Source organism: Homarus americanus, unplaced genomic scaffold (assembly GCF_018991925.1).
Source record: "Homarus americanus isolate GMGI-L3 unplaced genomic scaffold, GMGI_Hamer_2.0 scaffold33468, whole genome shotgun sequence".
Classification (NCBI taxonomy): domain Eukaryota; kingdom Metazoa; phylum Arthropoda; class Malacostraca; order Decapoda; family Nephropidae; genus Homarus; species Homarus americanus.
The window spans coordinates 4,188,420-4,209,552 of NW_024714177.1; the positions used below are offsets into that span (position 1 = coordinate 4,188,420).

At 36.6% G+C, this 21,133-nt stretch overlaps 1 protein-coding gene across 8 annotated transcripts in view; it reads left to right on the top strand.

Annotated features, from left to right (window-relative positions):
- The window catches only part of LOC121877216 (2-oxoglutarate dehydrogenase, mitochondrial-like), a 67,302-nt gene extending 47,593 nt beyond the window's left edge, over nt 1–19,709 (top strand). For 6 of the 8 annotated variants that reach the window (XM_042382840.1, XM_042382855.1, XM_042382834.1 and 3 more), the window contains 7 exons: nt 1,609–1,884; nt 2,184–2,306; nt 3,133–3,296; nt 4,404–4,551; nt 10,749–10,903; nt 12,902–13,057; nt 15,963–19,709. In XM_042382840.1, coding sequence (XP_042238774.1) covers nt 1,609–1,884; nt 2,184–2,306; nt 3,133–3,296; nt 4,404–4,551; nt 10,749–10,903; nt 12,902–13,057; nt 15,963–16,062 — 1,122 coding nt within the window. In that variant the 3' untranslated portion in view covers nt 16,063–19,709. The remainder of the gene's footprint in view (nt 1–1,608; nt 1,885–2,183; nt 2,307–3,132; nt 3,297–4,403; nt 4,552–10,748; nt 10,904–12,901; nt 13,058–15,962) is intronic. The other 2 variants (XM_042382874.1, XM_042382883.1) reach the window with 1 other exon arrangement.
- The last annotated feature ends 1,424 nt before the right edge of the window (nt 19,710–21,133 follow it).

Here is a 21,133-nt window from a genome sequence, read left to right on the forward strand (position 1 = left end):
GGAGGCTAACATGGAACACTGTAAAGACTTATTGGGTGGGATGCACTACAGTATTGGGATATAATTTTATCAACTTGCTACCACACTCCACTGGGGCCACTGATACAGTCCAAATGTACCTTGAGTCTTGACAATAGTGAAAGAACACGGCAGGGTTTTGTATCTAGCTGGTGACTTTATAATCTCTACAGCTTAAATAATTATGTGGAGAAAAGGAGTTCTTCCTCTGCTCCTTACAAAATTGTAGATTATCTTGCAGATATTCTTAGTCACACTGTTAGTTAGTGCAGTATATGATGTGGGACTGAGTGAAAAGAATTGGGAAAACTTTGTATACAGTACAGTATATGAATATTTTGCTGCTATTTATTTGATGTTTATTAAGATGGCCAGACTTGCTTAGGTTCTTCAGATTGTTTACATATTTATTCACATTTGTCTACCTTTAGTTTTCAGTGTTTTTATTATGTGGCAACTGTGACAAACTCCACATGAGTCCTATGATTTGTGTTGGCTTTAGAAAAACAATGACTATATCAGCACTCAATTTTTTGGATGGTCATATAAGTTGTCCCTCACAAGGCTGTAAATATAAGGTGCTGAAGGAGAGAAATGAATAGCCAGTGTTTGTGGATTATGCACGCGAGATTTAGAGAGTCTGGGCTTAGGTTTATGAAGATTCTGTACGATACTTTGGTCCTATATTTGGTAGTACACAAATATATCCTGTGAAGATGATTTCAAGACAATTTGGGTGTCATTTTGGATAATCCTTTTTTATGCTGTAGTTTTCAGATCTTCCAGTTAATTGTGTTCTTATGTCTCCAGTAATAGGAAACAATGTACAAACCTTTAAAAATCCAGGACCTGGGCTGTACAGTATTATCATAGATTGTAATAACTGGCAGTAAGTGGTTTCTAAGCTGTTTAGATTGCAAAGCTTATTTATCTTATACTGTACTAACACAAAAATTTGGTAAATATATAGAATTTGGTCATCAGAAACAATTCTTTGTAATTTGTGTGTTAATTTTATTGCTGCATTTAACCTGTCAGACATGATTCCTACACCTTACATACATCTCCTGCATTTTAGGAGTTTCACTGAGGTGTCTTTCATAAATCAAGTGATATCCTTCACACTACTTTTGTGTACAGTATACACATATATTTGCTTCCTTCATCATGCTATTTTTTGTGACTCATACTTAGGAGGTTTAACTTCTAATATGAATAATCATCTTTTCCTTGAAAATAATATTTATTTGATTTATTATATATTTATCTTTACTTTGTTGCTTAAGAGGTTTATATATATTGCATATCTCTTCCTTGTTGCGTAAGAGGTTTTATATACAGTATTATAGATTTTCTTTGCTACTTGGAGGTTTAGTACATTTACATTTATTTTCCTTTTCCTTGATCTTCCTCTGATACTGAGAACATTATTAATACTGTAATTTTCGTAAAATATGATCTGTAGTGTCTTATTTTTTTCATATCTTCAGATTCACCTGTACATATTGCTGAGGTGATGTAGATATATGAGAATAACACTTTTTTGTTCTTACTTATAATCATGAAATATATTTACTTGATTTTCTGCAGGTGGACAAATCCCAATACAATGCTCTGGCAAACCTGTACCCAGATCAAGCCCCCTACACAGTGTGCAACTCATCTCTCTCTGAGTATGCAGTGTTGGGCTTTGAGCTTGGTTTCTCCATGACGAATCCCAATGCTTTGGTTCTCTGGGAGGCTCAGTTTGGTGACTTCAACAACACAGCACAGTGCATCATTGATCAGTTTATATCCTCTGGGCAGTCAAAGTGGATCAGACAAACTGGTCTTGTTTTGTTGTTACCACATGGCATGGAAGGCATGGTGAGTAGAAAAAAGCAAGTAAACTTAAATAGTGAATGATTTTTTTTTATCACTATCATTACCAACCTGTACAGCAACAGTTTACTGCTGGATGAAAGTCTCCTTCATTTGATTTTCTGCCCTGAGCTATTACTGTACATTGTAATGTCTTTTTCACTCCTTTCCTCTTTTGAAACTTAAGAACAACCATAATACCATGGTAAAAAGGGTAGAATATTGGTTAATAATGGTACACATTGTAATTTGATACAGTACTCTTATAATTGATTAATTTTTTTAATGTAAATAATTGTGCCCAGGGACCTGAACACTCCAGTTCCCGCCTTGAGCGCTTCCTGCAGATGACCTCAGACGATCCAGATGTTCTCCCTGCATTTTCAAGTGACTTCGCAATCCGGCAGTTGTCTGATATCAACTGGATTGTAAGTATATATACTGTATACAATACTGTACGTATATATCTTTTTTTAAATTTTTGGGAGAGAATCCTTTTCGGGAATTTCTTTTTATTCAGAGATCTTTATCACCAATACTGTTCATAAATTTTTGTATTTCAAGGATCTTAAAGTGTGCTGTTGGATATTCTGTTTATCTCAGTTCATAATCATTCAGTAAGGAGAAGAATGAAAAGTATGTGTGTGTGTTTGCTCAGTTGTGGCCACCCTATATCATAATGGCAAAAAAACACAAAAGAGTGAGTGCTCTCCGTACAGTTCAGTTATTTATATTGGTTATCTAAAATTATGACTGGACTAGAAAATTTGGGGTTGACTACAGGAAGTTTAGAAATATAGAAAATGCAGAAAAATGGCTTATAAGTATGGATAGGAAAATAGAGCTGTAGAAGTCCACATGTAAGGTTGTTTGATATGTCAGTTGCCTGTGGTTTGTTGGTGATACATGACCCTTTGAATAAATGAACTAGGGAAAACAGTAGAGTAATGTTGAACTATAAAATTGTAGAGCTTTGAGAAATTTTGTTGCAGTTAAATGATGTATGTCTTTAAAATTGACATCAGAGTGATTGTGTCTCACCAGTAGTGGGGAACTGAAATTTTATTAGATAATTAACCTGTTCTTTAATGTCTAGCCTAGCAGGGGTATGTATATATGATGGCATTAGTACATATTGAATTCAATTATTGGGACAAATGGCAGGAAAGTTTTTTTTTTTTCACTCACAGGTCTTTTATATCATTAATAACTGTATTCACATCCATTCTAATGTTAGTTCTATAAATATTATAGGTTGCTAACTGCTCCACCCCAGGCAACTTGTTCCACGTCCTTCGAAGACAAATTGCTCTTCCCTTCAGAAAACCACTGATTATCATGACCCCTAAATCTCTCCTCCGTCACCCAGAAGCCAAATCCTCCTTTGATGACATGGTTGAGGGAACTGAATTCCAAAGGTACTGGTAGTGTGTTGTTTCACATTTGTCATGAATATTTTAACATAAATATTCCTCTAGTTTTGAATATACTGTACTGTCCTGTAGTATACCATGTTTTTACCCCCATATCAGCTTCACCAGAGGGAAATATAGGAGTTCTCTCTGTCTCTCTTTTTGTTTGTGTCTCTCTCTTTCTCTCTTCAATTTTGGTACTGCCTGCTCCACAGAAATACTGGAAATTTTCCAACAAACTTGGTCAAGTTTAGGGGATAGGAAGACAATGATGCAGTTTAAATTCATAATGTAAATATGTAGAGCTTAAAATATTTTAAGAGGGAAAGTCCCATCTCAATAACTGTGTATGGTACTGTATATAAGTTACCTACAACTTCCTGAGGTGACGCTTTCTATTTCAAGATTTTGGGTAGTAGCTTCACATGTTCTGGCTGACAGGTCATTATTGCTCAGACTAGTGGGGTTGTGTGAGTAGGATGGTAACTGCTATCACTAACTGTTAATCTTATGTCTGTCTCTCCCTCTTTGTCTCAATCTTGCCTTGAGAATGGATAAAACTTAGTTGTTTGCACTAGGAAGATGTATTCACCATGAAAACCCATAGAGCTGTTATGTTTGGGGGAAATGGCAACAACTGATGTGAGTTGGCACATAGCCCATGTGCCATCTAGTTTGTAAGATAGAAACTTCAACTTTTTGTAATTTTTTGTTATGTATGCTGTATAAAAATTGTGTGCAAAACTCGAAATATTTACTTAATGACGTATTATCATCTCATGTTTCCATATTGTCTTGCTCTTGTTGAACTATATAAATATAGGTAAGACCTGAATGGTACTTTAAGATTTAAAAATTATATTTGAGGAAATGAGGAAAGGCTCTTTGTGTCAGCTGTTTGTTGTTGTAGACAATGAATTTTCTCTACCAGTCTCCCTTATCATTTCCTTCCTTCATTTGAAATTTTTGTGTCCCTAAACACACTCCACACAGAAGTGGGAAAGGAGTAATAAGATATCTAGAATATTGATACGACCGTCAGGAGGTACATTACCTTACACATAAATTTTGAGAGAGAATAGAGGAAGTTAACCAAAGTTGTTGTTACCACAGAATAATCCCAGAGGCTGGCCCAGCAGCAAAGAATGAAGCAGGTGTAAAGCGCCTCATTTTCTGCTCGGGCAAGGTGTACTATGACTTGGCAGCTGCCCGCAAAGAAGCTGGTATTGAGGATTCGATTGCAATTGCAAGAGTGGAACAGGTAATATGAAAAATTTGTTTAGGTGTTTTTATTTTTCACTGTTAATATTGCCTGGCATGTATTTATTGGGTCTTATAAATACAGGTTGCCCTCAGTTATACCAGAGGTGTGTTGCTGCAAGAGGAAATTTTCAGGTTTACACTAATTGAAATTTGATAACTAAATTTTATAGATTTAATTGAATGTCATTAGTGTGGTAAATGGCCATAAGATGTTGACGATGATACTCCACTCATCATTACATTGTTATTTTCTGTATGAGGAGAGGTTGCTGTTTGCCAAGAGTAGGAACCACATGACCTGTCAGTAGCTTCAAGCATTTAAGATACAGTAATGTCCACCTCAAATGATTAATTTTGAATGTTACTATCACTCCCTAATCCATTGGGTGAGTTAAGGAAGATGTTTTAGGTGGCATGAATATGACTCAAATATTAGGAGGTAGGTCATTAAGGTGTGTAGGATGACCCATAAATTTTTTTAAAGAAAAATAACGCCTTGAAACTTAAGTTTAATCATGGTAGTAGTGCTCCATCTCCACACAAAAACAGTTCACAAACCAGTGACCAGGTAGGATATGGTTATTGAGGCTCATTAAAGCCCAGGCATTCTGGGAATGATATACAAATACAGTCATGCGCTGGTTAACGTCCGATCGCATATACGTCCGTGCCCCCCCCCAAAGTGACGCCTGCTGGACCACCACTCCACGACCCTTGATGGAGACATGATGATCCTCCCCATACTGGTCAGATATTATGTATTAAAGGAATATACTTCCTTACTTAGGCTTTTATAAACATTTGCCTACAGGTGAAATGTTAACCTACATCTATTGAGGATAAAATCTTTCACCTACAAATTGACAATAACACATTTGCTGTAATCAGAAATATCTAGTTGCCTCAAATTGGGGTTGCAATTTCAAACTCTGTGGCATTACTAAAAATAGTATAGTTTCTGGTGCACTCTAAGATTAAGAGAGAAAACGGAGGACTCGTGCGTCCTGATGTGAGAGAAAACAGACTCGTATGATGGGGGGACCAAATAAAAAAAGCATAGCTACATGTTTTGTGGACTACAGTATTAAGCGTACCCTTTTCATCACTTTGTAATAAACCTAGCCATGCCCATGTGTGTTTATGATATTTACCATAACATTATATATATATTTAGTGGGTCTAAATGGTCGTAAAATGGGAAACTTGGGGTTGGGTCTTGGGTAAATGAACCAATTAGAATAAATCCCATAGGTTCTGTACTTTCGTTATTGGCGGGGTCCCAATTAGGCACGATAACCAAGGGATGACTGTACTGTACTGTATATACTTGTGACACTGGCCAGTTGCTTCTGGTGTTATGGTACAGGGGTACCAAGTGACAGCACTAGGATCCCGCTTCCTCTATCAAGGAATAAACAATTAAAATTTAAATTGAAAAAAAAAACATTCAAATAAATTACTATCTTACAAGAATCCCTCCAATGTAAGTTATATTCACCCAGGTCGTTGGGTGAAAAATTATAAGAAGAGCTTAGTCACTCTTAAGTAATGATAAATAAAAACACGCAGGCAGGCCTTCAGCGCCAACTGTCAAATCTTATCTCAAATATATAAACAAACAAATGCCAGACATTGTCACACACACACACACCCGCCATCTTCCCACCACCCTCGTGTTCAAGATAAAAGATTGGTGATTTCTTTGTTTATCTTATATAATATCTCCGACTAAAATTAGGATAATATGATTTGCATTGCTGAAATCCTTGCAAGACAGAGATTAATTTTGAATATAAGCATCATATATTTTGCTCAAGATATAAAAAATGTAGTACAGTCGGCCCTTAACATACGCTGGGGTTACGTAACAGAGATACCCGTGGATGTTAAAATCCGCGTATTTTTGCTGCCGCCTCCACCCCCCCACCCCAAAAAAAAAAAAAAAACCTGGTCCCCCATGTCCTTATTTACCGTATATACCTGTGTGTAGTTCGAGTTTATAAGACCAAATTATTTGGCAAAAAATTGGGGGTCGACCTCTAAACGGGTAATAGTTTCATTATGTTGAAAAATATTTACCAGTAAACGATGCACCAACGCACCACCAGCTGTGAGTGTCGGTACAGTTGCCAGGGCAGATTGCTTGCGTCATCATAGCAAGCCCAAAGTAGCCAAATCCATGGTATGGTAGCATAGGACGATGTAAAACATAAAGTATTCATTTATTAAAGTGTATTTATAGATACTGTACATAAATTTTTGTTCATTACATTTGAAACATCAATCTTTGTTAATTAAATTTGAAACAAGAGAAAACTACGATACCGTATTTTCACAAAAATATTACACCACAAGTATTTTTTACCTTAACTGTGACTGAATGAATATATTCTCGGAAATAAATATGGAAATGTAATATTTTTGCTGGAATGACGTACATATTACAGTGGAAAGTGGGATAAAATCATGACGAAAACAATGACTTTCGCTTTCTTTTGTTGTTCAAAAGATTTTACCGTAATCGCTTTTCGAATGGTTTTCAGCTAAAAAACTGTTGTACTCGTACTGGATTACAATAATATCCTATCATTAGCCTTCTAATCCCACAACTGAAAACCATTCAAAAAGCAATTACGGTAACATCTTTTGAACGAAAGAAAGAGAAAGTCGTTGCTTTCGTCACAATTTTATCCCACTTTCTACTGCAATACGTACATCATTTCAGCAAAAATATTACATTTCCATGTTCTCAGAAATGAATGATAGTTTTGTTGAAACGTAATGTACAGTATTTTTTATTTTTTTTATTGGGCACACCCCTACATCCTTGTGCAAGGTGAAGCGCAGAAGCGTTTACAGCGCCCAACAGGGAAGCATGCTAAGTTCATGCTTGCCTTTATGTCTCACGAGTTAAGGGCGTAGAAGCCTGAAGAGTCAGTGGTTTTATGTCATGAAGTTATTGGAAGCTCCAACATCTTTCCCTGAATACAAATTCGCAATTTTCGATTTACACCAGGTACCTACTTTACTGCTAGGTGAACAGGGACTAATGGGGGCAAGGAAGTAAGTCCAAACAACTTCCACCGGCCCGGGAATCGAACCCGTGACATCTCGCTTAATGTACAGTATTTAATATTAAAATGCAAAAATAGCTATAAAAACAATTAATACACCCATAATGTACTGGCTGGCATCACCACTCGTCCCTGCTCCCGCCAGTCACCTCCTCCCCGCTCTATCCCTCCGCCTCCTCCACGCTCTATCCCTCCGCCTCCTCCCCGCTCTATCCCTCCGCCTCCTCCACATCGTCACTACTGTTGTATTACAATAATATTCTATCCTAATTCACTTCAATAAATACTACGATACCATATTTCTGAATATTTTCATTAAAATCCATCAAAATCGTTTTCCTTGTCATCGTCTTCAACACCAAACAGCTCCTCCCAGTCTTCTCCTTGAACAGGGCTAGAGGGTACGTTTTTTTCGAATCATTTTCAGTTAAAAAAAATGTTACATCACATGTATATTTTACCTAAACTGTGCCCGAATGAATATATTCTCAGAAATAAATAGTAGTGTTGCTGAAACGTGATGTATTTCAATGTAAAATAGGATAAAATACATGACGAAAACAAAAGACTTTACCTAACCTTCCGATGTTCAAGAGATGTTACTCGTTTTTATAATAGTTTTTGGTTAAAATACTGTTATATTACAATGATATTCTATTCATACTGTGCTTGATATAATGCATTCACGGAAATGTAATATTTTTGCTGAAATGACGTACGTATTCCAGTGGAAAGTGGGATAAAATCGTGACGAAAACAATGACTGGCTTTCTTTCGTTCAAAAGATGTTACCGTAATCGCTTTTCGAATGATTTTCAGTTAAAAAAACTGTGGCATCACAAGTGAATACAAGCGATTACGGTAACATCTTTTGAACGAAAGAAAGCGAAAGTCATTGCTTTCGTCACTTTCCACTGTAATACGTACGTCATTTCAGCAAAAATATTACATTTCCATATTCTCAGAAATAAATAGTAGTTTTACTGAAACGTATTGTATTTCAATGTAAATTAGGATAAACTACATGAAAACAAAAGACTTTACCTAACCTTCCGATGTTCAAGATATGTTACTCGTTTTTTTAATAGTTTTCGGTTAAAATACTGTTATACTAGTGATATTCTATTCATACTGTGCTTGATATAATACATTCACGGAAATGTAATATTTTTGCAACTACAATGCTGATGTCAACACAAGCGTGGTTACAGCGAGACTGACTGAGTGAGGGAGAGCTATGCGTGTGTGTGTGAGGTTGCCGGAGCGGGCGGTGTTCGGTGCCGCGCGCGGGTTGAATGGCGCGCGATTTGAATGTACTTCAATTACTTCAATGTACAGAATATTCCTCCGGCGGGGCAATCCGCGTACTTGCAAATCCGTGTATGCTAAACCCGCATATGTTAAGGGCCGACTGTACATTAATGTACAATACTGTAGTACATTTTATAAAAATATTTTCAACTGTATTTTTGGGTAGATTTACATAAATTTCTTCATTTATTTTCCTCCATTTATATGCACACACCATACTAAAAGAAACGTAAAATAAATTAGTGCAAAGCTGGAGTGCACGTGTACTAATTTGATTACGGAACTAAAATTGTTATGTCTAGTGCGAATTACAACATGTTTATATTCAAATAAATCAGTATCTTACAAGAATCCCAGCTATGTTAAGTATATTTTCCTAGGTCATATCACTGGCATTTTAAAATGAGAGAAGCTTAGTAGGACTGTTAAATAAACACACAGAGACCTTCGCCTCAAACTTATCACCGCAACACCCCCCCCCCAACCCCTCACTGGGTGGCGGAGCCGTCAGTCCCCCTCCCCCCCCCAGCCAGGCTTTTAGGCTTACAGTTTTTATCTTATATAATATCTCAGACTAAAGTTAGGAGATTATTATTTGCATTGCTGGAATCCTTGCAAGACAGCCAATAATTTGAATATAAACGTCATATATTTTGCTCAAGAGATAAAAATTGTTGTACATTAGTGTACAGTACTGTAGTACATTTTATAAAAAAGTTTTTCAACTGTATTTTTGGGTAGATTTACATAGATTTCTTAGTGCAAAGCTGGAGTGCACATGTACTAATTTGATTACGGTACTAAAATTGTTTTGTCTAGTGCAAATTATAGCATGTTTATATTCAAATTAATCAGTATGTTACAAGAATCCCAGCTTTGTTAATTATATTCACCCAGGTCATTTCACTGGCTTTTTATAAGAGAGAAGCTTAGTCACCTAAGAACTGATAAATATACACGCGTTAGACCTGGGCCTGTGCCAACTGTCAAACGTACTACCTCCCCTTCTCCCACGCCCCCTTGCTCGCCCCTACCCTCTCTCTCCCCCAACTGCCCGACGTTGCTGGAATCCTTGTAAAACCGTGAACAATTTTAATATAAATGTCATGTATTTTGCACAAGAGATAAAAATTAATCACCTGTATCACATTACAGTAGTGATTTAACAGTAAAAGTGTATATGTACGTATATATTGTATTCCACATACACATAAGTATAAATAAAAAGTTTATGCGATGATCGGACAGCGTCCATTTCGGTTAACGTCACGTTTCCAAGAACGTATCTTGGACGTTAACCGGTGCATGACTGTACTTCTGTCGTGGCTCTCATTCTGGTGGTGTGTGGCACGTGAGATGTTTTCCCATGATAGATTAAGCATGTGAACCTTAGCTCAGTGTAAATGAAATTTAAATACAGTAAAAAAAAACCCGTGTGAGGAACACCTGCCAAGGGGGAAAAAATAACAACAGTACTTTTCCGTTATCTGCATTAATAAAAAAATTAATATTATCATAGGTGTTTAAGCTCTTGACTTGACAGCTTTATTCTTAGATGCTCCCTTTGAGGTGCTTGGTCCAGGGTTATCAGACATAATGGCTCAAACACCGGGCAATATTGGAAGAACAAGTGGAAAAAGCTTGCGCAGTAGACCGTAGATGTGCACTCTACAACTGACCCACATAAATTAACTCTGACCAACAGGTCCGACATGCATATACTTAGGTGTATATGCATAAAATTATCATTGTTGGAAGTATTTTTATTACATGTATTTTATATCAATTTTGTTTTTGTGTACTCTCTCAGATTGCACCTTTCCCATATGACCTGATTAAACAAGAATGTGACAAGTACCCAGATGCTGAATTGGTTTGGTCCCAGGAGGAACACAAGAACATGGGTGCTTGGTCCTACATTCAGCCACGCATTGCTACTGCCCTCAATCATGAAAGACACATTGTGTAAGTATTGAAGGTTTTGAGATAATTGACAGGTCTTTCAAAATGCTCCAATGATTTACCAGTTCAGTACTGTATACTTTACTGCATGTAAAATCAGAAGCCAAAATTTATTACTAATCATTGAAGCTTTTGCCAGGTTTGTTTAAATGATTTGCTAATATCAAATACCAGTAGTACTTGAAAATTATTATTGTGTAAAAGATGATGTTTAATTAGGATGTAGGTTATTCTGTCTATTACTGTATTTTTCTTTCTCATCACTTATTAAGTTAGTTACTCGGTCACATTTGTCTACCGTAAATATGTATGTCTGTCTGTCTGTGTTCCTTTTACATTTTATTTTACTCACCATCTCCCTTTACTGTTATCATCTATGGTGTTTCTTCTTTTGCCTCACCATCATCCCTCTTATGTTTTCATGTTGACTTGACTTCTGTAAAATATTGTTGACACCTTTACTACTTTTATTACCGATGACATCAGAAAGGTCTGTTGAATACTGCTGAAGCGTTTGAAACATCCAACTCTCAATTTTTCCATCTTCTATATCCACTGGCTTAGATGTTGATCCATTCCCATGTAGTTTGTCATCAGGATAAAGTTTAGGCCTCACCCACCCTTTGCTTCCACCTACTCACATGATAAAATTCAGGCCACATCTTGCAGTTTATTCCCCCATTCTCAGAATAGACCCGCCCATAATGCTGCATTGGGATTGGTTAGCTTTAAGTTCAACACAGAAAAATGGAAAGATTTTAGGTAAAATCATTCAAACAATGGTGATGGTAATCCTCCAGGGAAGAGGGGAGAAGACGGTTGCGTAGTTCATCATCCATATGTCACACACACACCGCAGTCCATCTCGGTCTCCATTATTTTGAAGTCAAATTGCAAATTATCTTATTTTTTTCTATTATTAATATTTTATATTATTAATGCTGAAACATACAGTACATCATAAGAGGCTGATCATACGAGAATATAATAATGAATAAATAAAAACAAATGCGAACACGGCAACAAATAATCCCCCCTCCCCCTCCCTCGCCCCACCTTTAAGGAGGTGAGTGATCAGGGAAGAGATTAACTTCTGATTTGGCTTTTTCTTTTATTTTGAAGTCAAATTACAAATAATTAATATATCATATTTTTTTTTATTTAATACTTTATATTATACAGTATTATTTATGATGAAATTTACACCATAACAGGCTGATCATATAAGAATATGATTATAAATGACAGCATTTTGAATTATTGCACACACACACACACACACACACACACACACACACACACACACACACACACACACACACACACACACACACACTCTCTCTCTCTCATAATTTATAAAGGTCTACAAGATGCCAACAGGGTAACCCAGTTTTTGTACAAGATGATAATGGGAGAGTGACTTGTTTGTGGAGAGAATAAAAGTCTTGCTCATGATTCCTGTATTAACACCTGTCTCACTCCATTTAGTTAAGAAAGGAGTAAGGCTGATGGGTTGAATCTTCAATAAATAGAATCTTAAAAAGGCAGACAAGATAGAATTTATTTACAGTAGGTTGAATCTCTTATGTAAGTGAAACATGACCATTTAGTGGAATGAAGTTAGTGCTTGAGGTCTGAATATTTTCCATTGTTTCATTATGGCACATTGTGTTTGATGAAGGATAATCACCAATACACCCAATAATATGTTTTGGCAAGCATGAAAGTTTCAGTAACTTGCATGTGAAGTAACACTCTCTTTTCCAGTGCATGTGTAATGAAACCAAGCTAAAATGTGTTATGTTAAATAATTTAACTTTTGTGGGTCAGGGTAGAGTTCTGAAGTTTTCTTTCGGTTCTGAATGATAATAAGATGGTTTGTATTTTGATTTGCATTAAGTAAATGATTGTATGACTTCATTTACCACAATCAAAACTTTGGAACTTGTGCCTGAAAATTTGTAGTTGCAGGACTAACCATTAACCACTGCTCTTCTGTAGCAAATGTGACAAGGTGGCGAATGATTCAGAGGGCCACGAGTCTCAGTCTTGGTATGAATATTGGTTCCCTTGGGCCTTCCCTACCTCGAGCCAAACAGAAGCCTCCATCCCACCTAAAAGAGAGACTCCAATAGCCTCTGATACCAGAGTGTTGAGGTGAGCAATGACTCACAGTTGACTGCTCTAGTAAACTCACTCTTGGATGAAGGACTTCATGCCTGCTTTTAGCACTACCTTCCCGTCGATTTTTTTACCTTTTTAATACTTAGTACAATAAGTTAGCACATGCAGCTGCACTTACCAAGACTGATGCTAAAGGTGGCCCATGATTGCTTTATGGTAATCCACCACTGTAAGATACGGAAAGATGAAGATGTTTCTAAATGAATCAAAGATCATCACTGAGGAGGTTGGGATAGTGCCCGATTAATGTATGTGTCTGCCATGGCTGCTTGTTATGCCGTTGCATCTGATTTTATTTATTTTTATTTTATTTTTTCTCCTGGACACCATCTCCCACATGTACATTTTCATACAAATAAAACCACAGTGGCTTGTAAAGAAACATTTCCAAACCAGCTCTTCCCTCATGTTCAAAAAGATACTTAATCAGTGGTACAAATAGATAGTTTCTGTAGAAGTGTGCACACAAATATTGGTAGTACAGATATGAAGGAATTGCCTCTTGATTGATATAATATTCAAGAATGTGTGAAAACTCTGAGGACTCAACTCAACCACCATATGGTACTGTATACATCAATGGGAACATAGGTTAGGTCTGGAGAATGAATAAACTACATAATTTTCCTCACAGTAGTGCATCCACAGGTAACTAAGGCTGGCCTATCTCCTTTCTAAATTCACTTACTTGATTAACATCTTTCATGTTCTATAAAGCTTTTAAAGTAACCCTTTCAATGCAAGTTGGAGGATAAATGTTTTATTTCAGTTCTGTATCTTGGTTTATATATGTACAGTATATAGTACAGCCACTCCTCGCCTTACGACGGGGTTAGGGTCCCAAATCCAGGTCGTAAGTCGAATTGGTTGCGAGTCGAAAACGCGAAGATAATAGTTGTACATAGAAAATCTAAAATGGGTGTCTCTCTTTCTTCTCAGCACCACAAAACTCTCACCTTTAAGCTTGCCAGCCATTTTAAAGGGAATTACAAACAAAAATTTTGTCAGTACACCGCACAATCACTAACGTCGGGACTCGAAAATACGTAATTTGAAAATATTTTGGTATGTCCAGGTGGCCGTAAGTCGAGGAGTGGCTGTATTTACATTTTTAGTAATAATTAATACCTCAGACTAAAGTTAGGATAATATAATTCACATTGCTGGATTCCTTGCAAGACCAGGAATATTTTTAATGTACATGTCATATATTTTGCACAAAAGATAACATATTTGCTCTGAGTAAACAAAATTCTTACATTAGGTCTAAAATTTGTATATCTAAAATACAAAATCTATGATGTTTGTATTCAAAATGATCATCATATTGTAAGAATTCCAGCAATGTAAATTATATTCTGGCCGGGTAATTTGTATGAATTTTATGAGCTAAATAAAAAAATTATACTTCACCCACTTCACCCGCATATATAAGTAGATGCACCGCATAATGTGGGAATTTCAGTTCTGGCAGGGTACTGCGTAAATGTAGAAACGCGTAAACGAGAACCGCTTAAACGAGAACCGCGTAAAGCGGGGTATTACTGTATATATATATATATATACAGTATAGTCTGGTTATACATGGACAGCCATTTACGCGGCACCTGTCAGAAGAGATAATTATTATTTACACGGTAAATACCATCATGTACGCGGCAAGCAGCAGGGCAAGGTGCTGGGTGCTGACGTCAGACTCGCGCCGGTGACGTCGCAAACTGTGATTGGATCGCGTATCCTTACCACCCACGCACCCCCTCCGCCGCGCGCCGTGATTGGTCTAGTCATCCTTGCCACCCCCGCCACCCACACTCCGCCACCGCGTCAGTCTCACTGTCTCCACGTATATTCACTCGTGCCCAGGAACCATTGCTTTTTTTCTTTCTACACAATGGCTTCCGCTGGACCCCCACCACCCCCGAGAGACCATCATAAAATTAAGATGATATTTTTACTACAATGTACAGTATTGTGTCGGCGATAGCCAAAAAAGGTGAGTCTGGCGGTCGGCCCAGTCTCTATTTCAATTAATCCCATAGGTTCTGTTATTTTATTTACGCGTTTAGCTTTATACGTGGACGTCCATGGGTTTAATTAACCGCGTAAAACCAGACTATACTGTACTGTATATACAGTACAGGGGGCCCCCCCAAGTTCGCAGATTTTTACTTCGCGGTTCTCCGTTATTTGCGGATGACACCCTGGATGTACCCAAGAATGTCTGTGGGTAGTTTTAAAGTTGCCGTCATTTTTGCGGGTGGGACAGGGAGCCATTTGTTCTAGAGACAGGAATTTCCTTTACCTGTATTGTAAATATATGTGTGTGTGTGTGTGTAGACACACACACACACACACACAAAACATATACAGTACAAATAAATAATAATTGGGAAAATCCTCTCACAAACAATAAAAAAAATATGTTAAGAATGTGACGGTTTACCCTCAAATTCGTGCTCTATTACAGTACTTTATTAATAGAGCACGGACTTGAGGGTAGACTGTCACATTTCTAATAAATTGGTTCTGATTATTTGTGAGAGGATTTTCCAATTATTATTTCATTATATATGTTTTGTGTGTGTCTGTCTACACACACACACACACACACACACACATACATACATACATACAAAATGCTACAGGTAAAAGAAATAATTGTCCTAAGGACAAATACATAAAAGGAATATACATTTCTTTGTACACAAGTAAAAGGCTCCCCCCCCTTCTTCTTCTTCATGATTGGCACTGTCAATCTTTATCCCATTATCAGATGATTCTTCCTGTTACTATATTAATTTCACCAGGTAAGAAGCAAAATGGTCTTGTTAATTTAAGTGTTAACACGAATAACTAAGGGCTCCTTTTGTATTATCAGGTATGCCGGCCGCCCAGTCTCTGCCTCTCCTGCCACTGGTAACAAGAAGACCCACACCCGCGAGGTTAAGCAACTCCTAGAAGACGCACTTGCCCTCTGAACCCAATACCATAGTCACTAATGGTCTGGTCATGCATTATAAAATGTAGAGTAAAACCTTTTCAGAATATAGAACTAACTGTATTGTCTAGTTACTCACTATACAAGCTCTAGGCACCAAACAAAATATTCTTTGATATTGCATCCATTGCATAAACTGTGAATCAGATGATGTGAAATTTTGTTTGCATTAAAGGTTTCTTAAGAATTAAATGAAACCCGTTAAATAAATTAACTACTGTATTCTTAAGTAACAGTCATGTACAGGTAGTCCCCAAGTTACAATCATCCACACTTATGAACGGGATCCCAATACATTCATCGCAAAAATTTGTAATTAAAATCCCATTTTTTACTTTTTCATTATTCTATATTGCTTAACATGACTTTATTTCCAGTATTTATATTATTTATGGAATATTACTGTTGTTTTGTATGGGCAGGGTTGTGTTTTAACCTAACTTATACTATGGAATTAACAGTGTTCTGACTTGCCAACAAATCGACTTACGATCAGGGTCCAGGAAAGTATCTCCATCGTAAGTCGAAGACTGCCTGTATGCTGTATACAGACAGAATCAAGATTTCCATAATTTCATACAAAATACAGTATGTTAAATCAGAAAGGTTTTACTATTCTGTATCTAGAGTTATCAAAGGACCATCTGTCTATTAGTATACTTGAAACATCATGTTATAGTACTGTACTGTAATGTGAAATGAAACAAAATTAAATGAAAGGTACTTATTTATGTAATATATTAATGTTCAGCCTTGAAACAAGACAATTTTATTGATTGTTATTTTTCAGACATTTCTCCCTCTAATTACCACTTGTACATCATTTTTGCTTTAAGCAAAAAATCTGATGGGCTAATTTAGCTGTGTGGAGAGTAATTACCAGTGCTAAGAATTATGAATACAGATAACTTGAAAAATGGAACTGCAAGTCTCATATAACATTGGAAATTGACAGTAGTTAAAGGGAGATTGTATGAAAGTAATTTTTTTTGCAGAGTGCAAATTAATGTGAAAATTGCTTAAAAGTTTAAGTTTGCTCTAGGAATTCTCTTATATGAACTAAGCATTTTTTGTAGATAGTTTTTCTCTGCTCTGTTAAGTTAGGAATAATGTAGTGATTGTATAAAATGTGATATGCTGTGCAGTAGTGTAAATAGTTGGATAACATAAGAATGCTTGTACCCTTTTTATTAGGTTGTTAGCAGTTAACAATATTCTGTTCTCATGCACTTCAGTTTTGTTGAAGTTTTTTAACAGTAGTAAGGATACAGTGCAGTTAAAGATTGTAGATATGCTTCTTTAGATTTTTATTAAGAAATCTGACATACATTTAAGTTGAAGATAAACCTCCATTATATGTTCTCTCTCATTTAATGTGGGTGGCATCAAATTCAGATAATGTCAGGCCTTGGTTGGCTGATTGACCAACTCTGCTCCTACCTGAGTAACTGGCCAAGAGGAGATTGACCCTCGACCTAATCTGAATTGGCAAGCTACAAAAACAGGGCTATACTTCACACACCCTCAAAGGCTCATGTGTGTATATATACATACATGCATATATGTATATATATATATATTTATATTATTACTGTAATTATTGTTAATCTCCAGGAATATAACAAAGCTATTACTGATCATGTCATCATTGCTTCATATTAATGCTGTTTACTTAGTTAATTTATATTTATTGGGTAATACAGACAGAGTAAGGGATAGTTATTAAGGCTGATTGTCTTCAAAGTCAATGTTAATAACTTTTATAAACCATAAATTATTTATAGGAATTTTTCATTCAGTGAATGTGCAGTTATTTTGATACACTTTATTTTTTTAAGTTGGTTTGATGCCTATAATAAATTTACTTTTCATACATATGAGAATTTTTCACATTTGTTTTGGTTAGAAAATTTTAAACCTTTTCAGGATTAATTATAGATAAAATTGCAGGTTTTATGAAATTTCATGATGAAACTTTTGCTATTTTAGTGCTAAAACAGGATTAGCGTTTTGTAACTTACTTCAGTTGCTCAGAGGACTTGAAACCAGGAACAAAGGTGACTATATATTTTTTAATTAGCTGCACATTAATACAAATTGTGTAATACTTAATACCTTGGAGGCCCCCACCATAGAGAGAGAGAGATAAACTCTACCTCCTTCACTCCCATTTTCTTTCTTCCTTAATCTCTCTCTCCCCCTCTCCATAGTCCTTGTGTTATGATGTGTTTGTTATCCACACCTTTCCTGCAATGGCTTTTGTATTGCTCAGCAGTGACTCAAAAGACTACCTAATATTGACTTTTATCAATGCTCGAGTAGCCTTTGGCAAAACTTAATTATACTGTATAGGACTATTCCTGGGTCTGATGGTGAAGGTGGCATTGCTATTTGCATGAAATGATTTTTTTTTTATGAAACACACTAGCTTTGTTTTACTTGAGATCTGTAGCAATGCATTTTGCTATGTAGATTAACTGCTGTAGCACTTGAGAGTCCAGAATGGACAATTGAATTTGCTTTAGTGGTATTTTAAAAATCCTCTGGGATGAGCCTGCCAGTAGTTATGTAATAGTAGATGTATCTTGATTAAAACTAAACCTGACTCGCCTTTGTTGTCAGTAGATGTTGCATAGTATACAGTTTAATGATTTGCTAGTTTCTAATGAAGTTGCATTTGGTTGTCTCCAGCTGGACTAGTCAAACTACCAAAGCTTGAAATTATCTTTTATTTATGAGATGGGATTTGTGAATGATGCAATGACAAAACAGATGTACATATGTACACAATTAATGCATGATGTACATCTGCCATATGTGTTATGTTCATCTTCTATACATAAGGTTTAAGGAATCTAGTAATAAATTAATACAAAAAATTGTGTATTATGTATATCTAAAGTATTTTCTCATATTTGGGATTATAATGAGCTTTGATATAACAATTTTGTATATTACCGGGTATGTAAAAGATGAGAATGTGTGGAAAATGCCTTTTCATAATTATCACTTATATTTATCTACCGGTATCTACAGTACATTTTAGGCCTTTTCCTATCATTTAAGCAAGGTGGTTTTAGCTTCATCAATTGCTCCAGTGACAACCATTTTAAGTTCAATATGCTGATTTCATTTAGAATTATATTTGAGAAAAAATAAATGTGTGGGCACTGATTGTAAAGGTAAAATTTTCATTCACACAGAAAGGTTTCAAAATATATGGGTTATTAAAATTTATACTGTATCTCATAATTAGTTCTGCTATGAAATTATTGTTGGCATTGTAGAAATTGGTGTAACTGCTTTTTTTAAATTGTTTGACACTAGAGTCAGTTTTTGAGCATCAAGTGCCTATTCACACTACTGGGTGAGTAAAAATGCATTGCACCACTTCTTTTAATGCTTTCTGTAATTGCTTCGCTTGTGGGATGAGGCAGCCGCCTGTGCCTCAATGACTTTCTCAACAACCACCAGCTATATACTATGCATAATATTAGTAATATATACTTTTTCACAAGTAGTGGAACTCTGCTTGAAAAATGATTATGGAAGACTGTAAATAATGTTTTATTTTTCAAGCACAGCTGTACATGGATAAAGCAAGGAAATATATGAAGTATGACTGTTCACACTTGTTTTCTTATTTCCGGTTCTTGATGTGTGAAAGACTTGACCAATATAAAAGCTAGTTTGGAATATTTTTGATGCATTCTACAAAAAGTGCCAATGAGGAAGAAGTAGACTAGCTCAAATGAGGGGCAGTTTCCAGCATTCAAACTGCATAAGGATTATGTTGCTGTAAATGAGACCAATACCGTACTTATATTATCCATTACAGAGTGTTAGATCAAAGAGCCACTCGTACAGTATTGGCTATCAGGTTATTTTCATGGAATGATCCAACTGGTGGATTTAAGGGGGTATGGGGAAATGCTCACACTCCCCCTCCCCATGAGAATAATGAGAATTCTTTTTTTTAGACTCGGACTACTGCAATCTATTACCAGGGATATGTAGTTACAGTAACTTCAGTTCATCAGCCGACTGTAACATTTGGGCAAGGTTGGACGCCAGCTTTTGTATACATGTGTGAAACACTCCAAAATATTATAACACCAACTGGTCTATTGGTGAGGCTTTGATAAAATCGTGTTTGTATGGTTACTGTGACTTATAATTTAAAGTATTATTGCATGATTCTTAGGTAGGGAGCTTCACTTGTCACCCCCTTAACACTCCACTGGGGACTCTTCCCTCTGGACCTTTGTTGGAGGCTCTGCCCCCCACACACTCGTTAAAAAAAAACTTGGATCCGCCACTAACCCAACACCAGATTCCTCTTGAAGGAAGCAAACATAAACACCATAGCTATTTGGTTCAAGATTTCTTTTTTGTAGCATTATCACTCGGTCACTTAAGAGATGCCTTTGTAAGAATAAAATTTATTATAATAGCGAAGGTGTTTGTTAGAATGGCCGCGCTCATGCGTTAGAGCGCATGACCTAGAAAATAAGTGAATAATACATGGCAGCAGGATTTTAACAAGGTAGCAGGCAGCTACCAAACAGAGGTACTGTAGTGGATTCCTCCCCTACAAACGCCGTTTGTCACTGAGTAGCCGACCCTCTTCGAATTCCCCAGCCTGCGCCTCGTGGTCTGGGTTGGCAACCAGCACCGCCTAACATAGCGGAGGTCAAATATCAAGCCACGCCTATCCCCGCTATATAATACCTCACGTGGCCGTGACCTACCTCTTTCTTCCTACAGCCACCAGCAAGCAACACCTCCAACTCCGCTCCTGCCAGCAACTATGGAGCCCGACAAGCTGCGTGTCCTCCTCTGAGCACCCTCACCAACCAGCTCTCTCTACTCCAGCATGGACTCATGCTGCCACCCCCCAGCACCAAGTTGAATTGTACATCCAATACAATATGTATAGAGAGAGCACATTGTGAGTTTCCTTTCTCCATCCCATCCTGAGTGTGAACCCAAACATCCCATACCCCACAAGATCATCAGCTGTGGAAATAAAATGTTTTATAATAAAAGAG